The sequence below is a fragment of the Halichoerus grypus genome, chromosome 6 (assembly GCF_964656455.1).
Source record: "Halichoerus grypus chromosome 6, mHalGry1.hap1.1, whole genome shotgun sequence".
NCBI lineage: Eukaryota > Metazoa > Chordata > Mammalia > Carnivora > Phocidae > Halichoerus > Halichoerus grypus.
In genome coordinates this window covers 169,492,448-169,506,616 of record NC_135717.1, presented here as the reverse complement: position 1 = coordinate 169,506,616, position 14,169 = coordinate 169,492,448, and the positions used below count along the sequence as shown (strand labels likewise).

Sequence of the window (14,169 nt, the reverse complement as noted above, 5' to 3'; positions counted from 1 at the left end):
GAAGACAGGTGTGGTTGACAGGCTTACACCAGCAGAGGTGATGGATCCAGCAAGACAAAGAGCTGTTGGATTCTGCTCTTCAGGAGGTCACCGGTAACCATGGAAGAGGTAATTTCGGTGGTGGCAGCGTGGGTGTGGAAGCCAGATTGCAGTGGGCTGAAGACTGAATGGGAGGTGAGAAATAGAAGACAGCAAACGTAGACCCCTTTTAGAAGTTTGGATGAGAGGCGGAGGCGAGAGCTTCAGCCCCCTCAAAGGCCAACTTCCATCTCCTGGAGAAACTTGGCAAAGAGGATTGGGGAAATCTGGAGGCTGAGTCAGACATTCCATGGACCTTCAGAACGCACCAGGAAGGCAATTTGGGAATCGGCAAGGGCCGAGCACACCTCAAGCTGCCAAATTGCAAAACCAAACCCACTGTGCCCTCCTTCTGTCTACCCACTCCAAGTGCGTTCCACCATATTCACCGCCCAAGTGATCTTTCCATGACTCAGATCTGACTATCTTTCTGCCCTACTTGAAACTGTCCAACAGCTACTTTCCCCACTCTCACCCAAGAGAACAGGAAACACTCCCAGGGAATACCCAAGTACCTGACCTTGGCATTCAAAACCCTTCTGACTCTGGTGATCCCTCCTTCCCTCTGCATCTTCACCCCCCAACCCTCTTCACTGTCGCCTCCCACTGTATCACATTCACCTTGAACCCAGGCTTCATGGAGTCACTGGCAGTTCCCCAGTTAACTGTGCTCTCCCACCCTCATTAGCCTACTAGTCGTCTTAGACACAGCAAACTCAAATACCGCCTCCTCTGAGAGTTAGTTACTCCCTCCTTGGAAAGAACCAGCACCTTGCTCACACCTGTACCAGAGTACGGGTAGAATAAAGACTTCTTAACTATTTGCTGACACAGCTGTACCCTCACTGGACTGTGTCTTCTCTGGAACCAAGGTCATCTTACTCTTCTCTGAATGACCAGCATCTGGCCAGGGCTGAGTTCCCAGTAAGTGCCAGTGAATGTGAAGTGGGGTTTCATCATGATAATGTCAATGTTGAAATTATGAAGTCAACCCACTGACCCTTTGATCCACCAATCAAGTAATTGAATCTGCAGGTTCTTCTCTCTTCCCCCCTTTCCCTTTTCCCTAGCTGTACTAATACTTTCGGATTAATTTTCCCTCCTAAATGTAAGAAAAGGCGGGCTCTGGACAACTGTGTCTTTAAATTAGATGGTACAACATCTCCTACGGACCAGGAAGTCCTATGAGGATGTGCTACAGTGCAAAGAGCACGTGGTTCCATCTCAGGGAGTTTTGCTTTGATTCTTTCCTTTAACACGTTTCTTAACCTCTCTGAACCTTAGTGCAGATGGGGTTACGAATACCACTATCCCAAAAAATGGTGAGAATCTAGTGAAATACTCCTTGCAAAGCCTAGTTTTTGTAATGCTAGTTGTTATTAGGCTTCTGAGATCCTAATGAAGTAGTATCTCAGTGGCAGGACACCAACAAATTGCATATGTAATTTCAAATGGCTAGAAGAAGCGCCCAAGGTAATACCGCCCTTCAAAGTTTATTTCTCTAAAACGCAAACTTCCTACCCCCCGGGCTCCTCAGGCCCACTTAAGACGACTATAACTGAAGCTCCGCCTCCCTAGCCTCTAGCCACGCCCTTTTCCTTACAAGCCTTGCGTTGTAGGGGGCCTTTAAAATTGATTGACACTTTTATTCACCAATAAAAAGTGAAATTCCCGTTAACGTCCGGTGAGGGGGCAGGACTTCCTTGTTGTTGCTAAGACACTCTTGTTTCGCTCCTTGACAACCCTGGCGGGGGTGCGCTAGCTGCGGCCCCGGCTCCGGCCCCCGCGGGAGCAGGTGAGGCCCCGGGGTGCGGCGGGCAGCCGGGCGGGGAGGGCCGGCCCGAAGCGGGGCCGAGAGGCGTCGCAGGGCGGGTGGGGCCTCGCCCAACGCGGAGGCCCCACCTCGTCTCCTGCGTGCTGGTCCCCAGCCCCAGGTCCTCCCAACCCCCACACTTCGGGGACCTGCGAACTCGGCCGTGACAGATTAGCGGTGGCGACTCTGCGGGCTGCTCCTTCCCGCACACACCCGTCCCGCTGCGCGGTCCCCCATCCTCCTCGACCCGACTCCCCCCAGGACCTTGATTACCCCCCTCCCCGCAACGTTTCGCGGAGTAATTCCCCACTCCCGCGGCTGGACGGGTGGTCGCCATCGCCTTGGCCCAAACCGCTTGACTTGGACAGTTGGTGACGTGCTAGGATTCCAAGCTGGTCAGTTCCTTCTTTGGGCCTCAGTTTCCCCATCTGTAAATAGAAGTTGGGTTGAATAATCTCTAAGGCCTCTTCGACTCTGCCGTTCTAGGATGTGATTCTTTGACCCAGCTATAGGCTTCCCTGAGGATGTACCCGTGGGAGTTCCCGGGTGTAGTGAAAAGAACTTGGCAAACCTAATTTGGATTCTCAATTACGGGACCTTAGCAAGTTATCTAACCTCCCTGGGCTCCAGTCTGACTGTATATGAAATCAGGATACAATAGGGCATCTCCTTGGGGGAATGCTGAGGATAATAGGAATTGAAGTATGAAGAGTCTAGTTAAGTGTGGATTTAGTATTTGTTACTGCACTTCCTCTGTCTCTTACTTCCCCACACTCTCCCCCTCTGAGAAGTGTCACCAGTGCCTTTAGTGTCAGCCGTCATTTCTTCATGTGACCCTCAAATCCAGATCTCCTGCTCTGATCTTTCTCCTGGGCTTCCACGGTTAGGGATGCTTTGGGGTGGGGGTGAGGGTAGCATGAGTTATTATTGCTGTGGTGGTTGGACTCAATAGCTTCCCGTCTGTGCCCAATGATCATGATTTGGTGATGACCTCCTCCTGACAAGACACCTCCATTTTTTTTTTTTTAAGATTTTTATTTATTTGACAGAGACACAGCGAGAGAGGGAACACAAGCAGGGGGAGTGGGAGAGGGAGAAGCAGGCTTCCCATGGAGCAGGGAGCCCAATGCGGGGCTCGATCCCAGGACCCTGGGATCATGACCTGAGGTGAAGGCAGACGCTTAACGACTGAGCCACCCAGGTGCCCCAAGACACCTCCATTTGCATGTCTCACCAGCCACTTAAACTCAGTAGTTCTAAAATCAAACTGGCTCACGTCTTTACCTGTCCATCCGTTCTACCTGACTTGCCCTGTCTTTCTCAGTGGCGTGGCCATCCTCCCTCGCTCTGCCATGCCCCTCGCACTCAGGCGGTTGTCACTTTCCTTTGATTCTGCCTCCTTGAGGACCTCACATCTGCTCCATTCCTGAAGCTACCATCTTGGCTCAAGTCTTTAAGTCTTTAATGCCTGTCACCTGAGCCAGTGCTCTAGCTTCCTAACTGGTGTCCCAACCTCCAGTCTTTTCTGTTTACCCAGCCCACCAGAATAATTATCTGAAAACAATGCAATGTCACCAACCCCCAAGAGACCTCCCAAGGGCTTCTCATTTCCCACTAAAAATATCCACACTTCTCAAGCCTAGATTTTAGAGCCCTTCTGTACTTCCACAGCCCAAACCCCAGCATTTTTTCCCAGCCTTCTCTTTCCCTTCTCCTGTGCCAGGTTCTGTCCTTTAGCCAAATTGGACCGTTGGACTTTCCCAGAAAATGCTTTGAGCTTTCTGCTTGGATATCACTGTGTTTGTTCATCTCTCTGTCCAGTAGGTCTTCCTCACCTAGTCCACTTGCCAGGATTCCCACTCAGATTCTGCCCCTACCACCAACCTTTTCTTGCTGTCCTCTCCCCTGCCCCTTCCAGAATTCTCCTCCTCCCTCTGTCTGCATCTGCCTTGTGGCACGTACTGCGTTCTGCCATGATCCATAGTTAGTTCCTTGTGTATGTGTCTTGGTCTTTAAGACTGTAAGCTCCTTGAAAGCAGAGACTGTCTCTTGCTTATAGTGGAGTCGTTGAAAAGGCATAATCTTGGGCGCCTGGGTGGCTCAGTTGTTAAGCGTCTGCCTTCGGCTCAGGTCATGATCCCAGGGTCCTGGGATCGAGCCCCGCATCTGGCTCCCTGCTCAGCGGGAAGCCTGCTTCTCCCTCTCCCACTCCCCCTGCTTGTGTTCCCTCTCTCGCTGTGTCTCTCTGTCAAATAAATAAATAAAATATTTTAAAAAAAAAAAGGCATAATCTTGAAGTCCTATGTACCTGAGGGAATCCTAGCTCCTCCATTTGTTAGCTGGGTAGAATGTCACTTTCCTTTTCTCAGCCATCATGGTCATCAGAAAATTAAGGATAATAGCACCTGTCTGACAGAGTTACTGGGGGTGGTGGACAGTAAATAAGATCCTATATGTAGGACACCCATCCTGTTGCCTTGCTCAAGGTCAGTGTTCAATAAATATTGAATGGATTTGATAGGTCCTCTCCCTTCCCAGGGGGCAAATGAAATATAATTTAACCACAATATAGATATCTGATGGGCTTCTGCCATGTGCCAGACACTGGTCTTTGCGCTCTGGGGCATCTACAGGAGAATAGTTAAGTCCTTCAGCCTCAGGTGATTGCTAGGCTGGACTCACGACACACTGCTAAGTCGTGACTGGTTATGAGATGTCACCAGTAATTAGCAATTGTGAATGATAAAAAACATAATCAGTGCTAACTCCAATTTATTTCTGTAATAATGTCATTCTTAGTCCCTTACGTTCAAATCTGTTCTCTTGAGTGGGAAAGGGGGGGTGGGAAACTGCGTAATTCACTGTCTGTGGGAAGCATCTGTTCCTGTGTAGAGCTAATAGCTGTGATGGTTATGACTTTTTGCTGTACTTTGTAGCTTGACAAAAATGTTTGGTATTTCATCCAAATTTGGGTATGTTGGTGAGGGGGTACCACGTGAGTCAATATTGTTTATTATATCAGGTTACACATAAAGAAAATGTCTTGATCTCTTCATCTGTCCATCTCTCTTCCTCCTTTGTCTTCCCTCCCTCTGCTTAGTCTAAGGCACAGCAAAAGTGTTCACTGGACCTCAGTAAAATGAGAAAAAAATAAGGGCAGTGTTAAAAACACCACCAACAGCAGCAACTTCCTGTGTGTGTGTGTGTGTGTGTGCGCGCATGCATGCATGCGTGTGTGAAAGGTAACAGTCTTTTCCGAGGACTGTCTTTTATTCTGCAACCATCTCCTTCTAACTATTAAAACCTTCCTTTATAATAGATAATGTGTTTAATGCTCTTGCTCAGCATAATTTAAAAACGCAGTCCTGCGTTTGCTTCCCCCTTTCCAAGCTGATCTGTGAAATCCAGATCTTCCGTGGTGTTTCCTGACCTCACCACCATCTTGGATGAATGGCCCCAGGCCCTTAGGTTCCTCTCTCCTCCCCTTGCCAGCTTTGCTCTGTGTTTGCCAGAAGGCAGAGGGTAGACGTGGCCGGGAAAGGTGGGAGGATGACCGAGGTACACAAGTGTGTATCCTGGACATGGCTGGAAGCCGGTGTGCCTGGAAGGTGGCTGGACTGGGAGATGCTGAGAATTGAAGCTATTTGCATTTCTGTCTGTCTCCTACTTGCTTGTGACTGGGAAAAAGGCATAGAAGGTAGAATTAGAAGAGTAGGTATGGGTTTGGATCCCGGCTCTCTCATTGCTGGCTGTGTACCTTTGGGCGAGCCCCAAAACCTCTCTGAGCCCCAGGTGCCTAATCTGAGAACGGGGAGTGGATGCTGCCCCCACAGGTTGTTATGGGGTGAGATGAAACAACGAAGGTGAAAAGCCAGTGTACCCACACCACTAGCGCTGGCCCCAACTTGGTCTACAGAATTTCCTTGTGGCTTATCCTTGTGGATATCCATGCTAATACCGTGGTTTGCAGAGTGACAACTCAGTAAGTATTGGTTTGTCTGGCTGAATGTTTAGATGTTTAGTGAGCTGGCATATGAAGAAAGACATTGCAGGTCCCCCTCCGAGTGCACCAGTAACAAGAGCTGACATTTACTGTGAGGTAGTCTATGCTCTATCCCAATTTCCAGATGAGAAAACTAAGGCTTAGAGAGAGAAACACTTGTCTGAGACTTGAGATGTGAATTTGGACCTGCCCGTGGAGCCTGCACCCGACCACCGCCCCGTCCTGCTCTGAGTGTGTCCTCCCATCTCTCGGATCCTGGGGGTGGTTACCAGGGGCGCCCCGAGGTCCACAGGCCAGGAGGGTTCTGGGCATTGAGTGGCTGGGGGCACCCCCAGAGGACTGGCAGGCACTTTGGGCCTTATTTCCCAGAATTCCTTCATTTCTCCCCCATCCTCTAGCCCTCTTCAGGATTCTTCCGAAATGCTTCAGAAGCAAAACAATACCTTGTGACTGAGGTCAGTGTCCCAGAAGAACAAGGCCCAGATAGCAGGACAGGGGCACTGGCTGTTCCAAGGCGAGGACAGGAAGAGCCCTGTCTGTGCCCCCTGTTGCCTGGGGGAAGCCTCGCAGCGGACACAGGCGAGGCTGGGTAAAGCTCGCGGAGGCGCCCTTGGGCGGAGAGAGGGCGCGGCTGCCACCAGCTTGGTGCACCAGGACACCCTGGGACTGGTACCCAAGAGATTCAACGATCCTGGTCGTGGGCACACTTGCATTATTAAAGGGCTCTCTTTTAGGCCTAATGGGACTTCTTTCTGGCCTGGAGCTATCAGGCACACGCTCATTTGCATGGAAGATTGATAAGGTTATTAAAACCTCTGGGTCTGCTATTTTTGGTAGCGTTCTTCCAGCCGGGTTCTAAATCACGGCTGAATGACTATAGCTGGACTGTAACGATACAGCATCATAAAAGATTCTCCTGCCTTTCTGTATTTGGAAGCACATCATCTATAACTGTTCCTTTTTATTCTCTAAGTCTCATCCCTTTTGGATCCCCAGAAGTACAGGTAGTGGTTAGGAAGAGCCATTTGCACTTGTGGTCCTTAATCAGCATGCTTGAGTAATGTTGAAGCCCTGGCTAGTGGCAGGCGGCAGCGCAGTGAGAACTGTGTGCAGGGTTTTGCCATTTCCAAATGCTCACAGGCCTCTAATTGGTGCTCGCGGTGGATCTCTAAGAACGAGAAGATGGGTTTCTCCCATTTCACAGAGGAGGAAACCAAGGCTCAGGTGCAATTACTTGCCCAAGGCTACAAAGCAAGGGAGAGAGTAGAATTCACTTTGGTTATAGAACAGGCATTCAAGCCTAAATACTCTGCCTCATGGGTCTCCACAACCCCCCCTCCAAAAAATACCTGTCCCCGTGGCTCTTCCCCCTTTGTTCCTGAAGGATGGACTTTGGTAATACCTGTGGCCTCTTGAGTCCTGTTTCATCAGGATTCCATATTCTCGGGTCCACAGACTCTGAGCAGCCACAGCCCCTGCCCTCCCCCAGGGCAGGCATGTACACGCTCGCCTCTGGATTCTCTTCCAGGCCACTCCAGGCCAGCACTTGTGAGCCCCGAGGAGGAATTGGATCGAATTGAAATATTTAGGAGGAAGAGGCCCCAGCAGCTGCTGAGGACCCAGTGTTCAGCATTTTCAGCTGAAAATCTTGGGAGGTCAACAAACCTTAGAGCCCTTAGCCTTTGATCATCACACCTGGGTGATGTGGAGGGGGCGGCAAGCAAGTGGCCTTGGTGAAAACCGGGAGGACAGGATGGAATTGGAGATTGGCCTTCACATTAATGAGCAAAGACCAAAGGATTCACTGGATTTTGTGAAAGAAGAAACACGAGCAGAAAGTACAATGAGGTGGTGCCTGGTCGTTTGCCAGCTTCCACATAGAGACAAAAATCGCTAATATCCGAGTGCTCCAGATGCCCAGACTTGATGAGCTAAGAGGAGCTGTGTAGAAATCAGGTGGTAGAGTCGGGGGCAGGCTCCAGCCTTGTGCGAGGGAGCCCACCAAATGCGGGCGGGGGGGGTGCGGAAGGCTTCTGAGACATCAGAGAGAGGGAGAAAATGGAGGGCACGACCCGGAAAAAGTGCACAGAAAGCTCAGCGCTCGGCCACACGGGGGTTGAGCTCACGTTGGAACGGTGGTCACGACAGGCCAGACGTCAGACGTGTACTTCACTGGTGGCGGCTGGCTGGAGGCCGGTTTCGTGGGAGCCTCCCGTGCGTGGGCGCTGTGAGGAGGGCCCACGCCGGACACCAGCCCTGCTGCTCACCAGCTGAGGCCTCGGGCCAACGAAGTAACGGCTTCAGGCCTCCCCACGGGGTCGCTGCAGCAGCAGGGCCCTAGGGACCGGAAACCTAGCAGATGGCACCTATCGTCACTGCCCGTTAGTTACTCTGCCAGGCATCTTCCGGCTTTGGTGGCTGTGCCATGAAACAAACCTTTTTGGAACTGTGAGACATGCTGGAGGAACGTTATCGGGTTGTATTTGTCTAGCATGGATGGTTAAACAGGGTTCATAGCACGGTGGTTTGTATGCATTTAGATCAGCACTTCTTTTTTTTAAATTTATTTTTGAGAGAGAGAGCACTTGAGCAGGAGCCAGGGGGACAGGCAGAGGGAGAAGCAGACTCCCCACTGAGCAGGGAGCCCGATGTGGGACTCGATCCCGGGACCCTGGGATCATGACCTGGGCCGAAGGCAGATGCTTAACGGACTGAGCCACCCAGGTGCCCTAGATCAGTACTTCTTCTGAGATGAAAAAGTCCTTTGAATTACAGGATAAATTGAATTGTAGAATAACGAGAGACACCAGGATTTCTAGCAATGCTCCCAGACATTTAGGATCCAGGCTCATCTCTTTAGGAAAAGTCCCATCTGTTATATATAACTAGACCTGAAAAGAAAAAAATCCAAACATATGTATTAGGCTTTATACCTTTCTGTTCATATGCACGCACATTCTCTCATGTATGTGGCCACGTGCCGGGCCCTGTGTTAGCCGCTTTACATACATTGTCTCATCTGATCTCTTACAGCCCCAAGAGATAGATGGGACTTCCCCCCCGTGTTACTGATGAGGCATCTGAGGCCCAAGGCCACGCTGCTGGTGAACAGTAGAACCAGCACTAATGCCCAGGCCTTACACCCTCTGACCAGCCAGATGGGACAGGGAGGTCGAAGCTGGGAGCCGGGCACGCCCGGGAGGACACGGAGCATCACTGCTCCCGTTCCTTCCATAGATCAGGGACCTGTGGAAGGAGGTACTTGCTTGTCCATAAGCCCAGGATTAGCAATCTTGACCTTGACATTTAACTTTCTAGCCACGTGTGCGGGGAAGTAAGGGCCACGCACATTAGTGTTCCTGCAGGGTTGCTGCGTTTGTTAATTGCCGGCTCAAGCTCCACCCTCGGCCTGGCCCGCCGTCGCTATTTGTCTTGATAATGACAGTGTGAGCTTACAGCAGCACACAGTGTGTTCTTCCCGGTCCCAGCAGCTCGTGTTGACTCATCCTCCCGTCTGTAGACTTGCTGGCCATTTGGAAAAGGATGTGGAGGAGTTAAGACGGGGAGGTGTCACACTGTCAGTGAGACATTTCTAATTTGTGATGTATAGGTTTAAAGCCAACTCTTTCTCCTGGTTTTTCCTGTTTTCTACAGCACCCCTTGAGGAAAGACATTTTCTGCTCCCACCCAGCTGGCAGGGACTGCTTCCTAAATCTCCCGGGGTGTCTTCACTCCTGAAGGCCCCACTCTCTCCCTCCAGTGGCCACAGTGGAAGGATCATGGGAGAAACAGAAGGGAAGAAAGAGGAGGCTGATTATAAGCGACTGCAGACCTTCCCTCTGGTCAGGGTAAGCCGCAGGGGAGGGAGGCAGGGCGGCCCGCAGGAGCTCGTTCCCTGCAGGACAGCAGAAGGAGGAAGTGAGGGGCTCTGCGGGCTCAGATCTAGAGGTCTGGGAGTCGACAGCGCTTCAGTCCATCATCCATTCTTTCATTCGACGAGTCTTTCCTTAGGCCACCTACTACGTGTTGGGCACTGTTCTAGGCACTGTGGACATAGCAGTGAACAACAGAGGCCCAGGCCACATGAAAGAGAGGCTTAAGGAACAGAACTCAGGTAATTAGTGCTATAAAGAAAAATAAAGCAGGTGTATGGGGCTAGAGAGGAGAGGTTAGCTTCTGGAAAGAGTTCTCTGATCTCTGACTTGAATAAAGTTGGGGAGATAGCCTTGTGGATGTCTGGGGAAGAACATTTGAAGCAGGGGAAATGGCAAGCACAGAAAACCCGAGGTGGGAGTGAGCTCCGAGTTTTGGAGGAACAGAAAGATCGGAGTGCGGACATGGGTGGCGGGACGTGAGGGCCAGAGTGACAGCCGGCCAGACCTCACAGGCGGGCCAGCCACCCCGACAGACATGGTGACAGACAAGGATTCTGTCCTGAGTTCAAAGGCAAACAGTGGATGTTTTAAACAGAGGAGTACTGTGATCCATTTGATGTTTCTAAAAGCTCACTCCAGCTGTTGTAAGGAGAATGGATTTTAGGGGACCAGAGTGGAAGTGGGGAGACCAATGAGGATGCTACTTCAGGGGCCCAGAGAGATGAAGGGGTGGCTGGGTCCAGGTCATGCCATGGAGGTAGACATGGTCACACTCAGGACAGATCTTGAAGGTCAAGACAGTAGAACTCACTGGTGCCTTGGGTGCCAGGTACAAGGGCACACGATAGTCAAGATAACTCCCAGGGTTGGTTTTTTCCAGAACTTAGGAGAGAAAATGGAAGGAAGTTGGAGGAAGAGCAGGCTTGTGGGGAAAGTCGAGTTATCTTTTGGACATCTCAGTGAGCTTGTCAAGTAGACGGTTGCATGTAGGAGTCTGGAGCCCCCAGAAGAGGTTATAACTGGGAATGAAAATGTGGGAGCCCTCCCTGTGTAGAAGATAGACAGATCCACAGGACGGGCTGGGATCTGCTGGAGAGGAGATTGCTGGAGAAGCCAGAGGGCGGAGACGAAGCCCAGGACCACCCTGCAGTCGGGGGGGCTGGGGGGGGTTTGCCAGCAAAGTGGACGAGAAAGAGCAGCCAGAGACGGGAAAAGCCAGGAGCCATCGAGAGCGGCTGAGCTGTCTCTCCAGGCTTTTGGGGTGACATCCAGCTGTGTTCTGCGGCCGCTTCTAAACTGTTTCCGTAACCGGCATCCTCTCCTGCCCGGGCCAGCCTGCTTCCCCGGGGCTGCTGGCTGGAACGCGATGCTGATGAAGCTTCGTGCCCTTGCAGGGGGGCCCGGGTGTGAGAGCCTGCTTGGTTCCACTGGATTCCACGCCCCGAGTCCGGAGATGAGTCACCTCTCTGGGCTGCACCAGAGCAGCTCCCCAGTGTCCGTGCCTTAAGCTTGGGACAGAGAGGCCAGCCCAGAAGGCCAGGTCACGGGCTAAGCCTCTCTCTGTTTGTCCCCCTGCCCTGTCTCTAGCACTCGGACATGCCAGAGGAGATGCGAGTGGAGACCATGGAGCTATGCGTCACGGCCTGTGAGAAATTCTCCAACAACAACGAGGTATTGTCATCGGTACAGGTGGCCTCTTGTGCCTTTGGTGACCCCCGTGGGTGAACCAGGTGGCCTCCATCCCCACATCCAGCTCCAGAGAGTCCTGCTGGGACGACTAGCGCCTTCCTTGGAAGCGTTCGAAGCCCGAGGAAGGCCAGGAAGGGAAGGGGCTGGTGCTGTCTCCGGGCACTGGTCTGCTGGTCGCGCCCAGCCCTGGAGGGCCCTCCGTGCCACCGCTGCCTCTGTTCCCTGTCTCAGGTGGCCTGCCCAATAGGCTACCTTTCCCCTTGGCTCCATCCCAGGGGAGAACAGGGCCGGGCCAGGCATTCATTCATGTATCCACTCATCCATTCAGAAAAGATGTGAAATGCCATCTCTCGGGCCAGTCGCTGTTCTAGGTGCTGGGGCCGCGGCCATTAGGCACTGACGCAGGAACGTCGTTCATCAGTCTGGTGACGAGGGAGAGAGTCAGTAATGTGGCAGCCAGTGGGGAGGCAGACCCTGGCCGGCGAGAGCCTGGGCTTTGGGCCAGCGAGACCCAAGTTCAAATGCTGTCTCCAGCCCTTCCTAGCTCTTTAACCTTGGACAAGCCATTTCCCATCTCGGAGCCCCGGTGTCCCAGTCTGTAGTGGGGAGTCAGGTGCTGCGTCCTCGCTGGGCACTGGTGAGGACGTGTGTGCTGAGGCGGTCCGGGCCAGCCGCCTGGCACGCTCGTGGTGCTCGGCACGCACCTGCGTGTGGGACTCACCCTCCAAGGCTGGGTCCCCTGCCCCTCCCTAGACTTCTTCGAAAAAGCCAGCACAGGAAGGAGTGGGGGCTGTTGCCCTAACTGAGGGAAGCAGTCCAGCTTCTCTTCCGGGAGCCCCCCAAACCCATTAGGGAAAAGGCTTTCTGTCCCCTGAAGATAAAGCTGACAGCTCGCAGTGAGGATAACCGCGTAGGGTCTGCGGACTGCTGTCGGGCGCGTCGCTGCGCGTCACTGCGGCCCGAGCACCGCCTGGCGCTGCGAGCGCCAGAGACACGCTAAGTGGCAGGGCCAGAGCTCGGACCCGGGTCTGCTTCCCCTCCCCCGTCGGTATCTTCTGGACGGCTGGGGTCACGTCTGTCCTTCCGTCCCTGTGTACTAGTCCCCTGGCAGCGCAGGGGTGGGGGGCAGTGTGGAAACCCTTCCTGAAGGTTCCGGGAGCAGGAGAACAACAGGAGGGCAACAGGCTCCTCTCTTGCCAAGATTCCCGGAGAGGGGGTTGACTCGTGCGCCCTCTCTCCCCACCTGACGAGCGTCCTCTTCTTCCCAGAGCGCTGCCAAGATGATCAAGGAGACAATGGATAAGAAGTTCGGCTCCTCCTGGCACGTGGTCATCGGCGAGGGCTTTGGGTTTGAGATCACACATGAGGTGAAGAACCTCCTATACCTGTACTTCGGGGGGACCCTGGCTGTGTGTGTCTGGAAGTGCTCCTGACGCCGTCCCCACCCCGGCCCCCGGCCCCGCAGGGCCTCCTCCTGCCGCCCCTCGGGGCTGGGGAGCAGCCCCAGGCAGCTCGTGGTGTGTCAGAGGAGAGTCTGGGGTCTTTCCTTTGGCCCTTTCCTACGAGTCTCTGAGCCACGCCCAGTGTGTGAGCGTGTGGACCCGTCTTCCCCAGGCCCCCAGCGTGTGAACGGGTCAGGCTGTGGTCTCGATGCAGGGGAGGGGTGGGAAATGTGACAGGGTAGGCGGGCGGGAAGGTGGTGTTCTTCTCCCCAGGACATGCCAGCCCCAAGGCTGCTGTCCCCTTGCCTCCCGGGAGCCCCCTGCCCGACCACCCCCAGCACTGCTGGCAGGGGTCCGCTGTCCTGGTCTTCAGTGGCCGTAGGCAGATGGCCCCACGAGGAGCCTGTCCTCTCAGGGGACACTGGCAGCGTCTCCCCTTGTCCTCTGGAGAAGTGGTGGCCCCCTCCGGAAGCCCCTTCCCCAATCGGATCCCAGGCTGAACAAACCACTGCATCTCATTGGGCCAATCGCTCCCTAGTCCCCGGCTTTGGCGTGAGGACCCTGCAGCCTTCCCCCCACCCCCGCAACCTCTGGCCACATGAACCTTTTGTACCGCCTCCACCCCGCGCACTCAGTACCCCGGGCAGAGGGGGTGGGCATCACTGAGCCTCCGGCGAGGCTCCCGGGCCAGGAGTGCACTCACCATGAGGCCTGTTTCGGCAGGGAATCCTGGCCTGCCGGCCACTGCTCATCAGGGACCGCATGCTAATTTGTACTTCTTATCTCTGCTGGGTTTTCTATATTCTTTTTTGAGCGTGGGGAGAAGGGTTTTAGTAGAAGGGTGAATCCTATTTTACACAGCGGTCTTATTTATATAAATGTCTTGGTTTTTACAATTAAAGTGACCAAAAACGGACCTCGATCTACAGCCTCTTGAGGTTTCGGGGGGGGGCGGGGGGGAGGGGGGGATGGGCTCAGGATCCCCAGGCTGTGGTGGGTCCCGGAGCCCAGGGAGTCTTCTGGCTGAATGGCAAGGCTCCTGGAACCTGTGCCCAGGCACAGCCCCGCTCGCCCGGGCCCTGCCCCCTCACCAGTGCGTCCCGGGGAGGGGCTGCAGGCCGTTGCTGGGGCCACACGGACACCGATTGAGACACCCTCGGTGGCCAGACTGAGCTGCCATAGCTATAAAGATGCTTTCAGCCTCACATAATGGAGTTTTAGTTCGAAGGTGCTCATTCAACGGCTGTTGAGGGCCAGGCCCCAGGAGCA

At 53.6% G+C, this 14,169-nt stretch overlaps 1 protein-coding gene across 1 annotated transcript; it reads left to right on the top strand.

Moving 5' to 3' along the window:
* The first annotated feature begins 1,757 nt into the window (after positions 1–1,757).
* On the top strand, positions 1,758–13,816 carry DNAL4 (dynein axonemal light chain 4). The gene is made up of 4 exons (XM_036078609.2): positions 1,758–1,873; positions 9,549–9,742; positions 11,357–11,440; positions 12,727–13,816. The coding sequence occupies exons 2-4, from the start codon at positions 9,674–9,676 to the stop codon at positions 12,889–12,891; spliced, it is 318 nt and encodes a 105-aa protein (XP_035934502.1). The 5' UTR covers positions 1,758–1,873; positions 9,549–9,673; the 3' UTR covers positions 12,892–13,816.
* Positions 13,817–14,169: the final 353 nt, after the last annotated feature.

What these genes read in the sequence shown, in the direction of transcription:
- DNAL4 (XM_036078609.2), top strand. Translation starts at nt 9,674, where the DNA reads ATGGGAGAAACAGAAGGGAAGAAAGAGGAGGCTGATTATAAGCGACTG. An exon ending in AGACCTTCCCTCTGGTCAGG is followed by an intron (nt 9,743 to 11,356) that starts GTAAGCCGCAGG and finishes CCCTGTCTCTAG; the next exon opens with CACTCGGACATGCCAGAGGA. An exon ending in AATTCTCCAACAACAACGAG is followed by an intron (nt 11,441 to 12,726) that starts GTATTGTCATCG and finishes TCTTCTTCCCAG; the next exon opens with AGCGCTGCCAAGATGATCAA.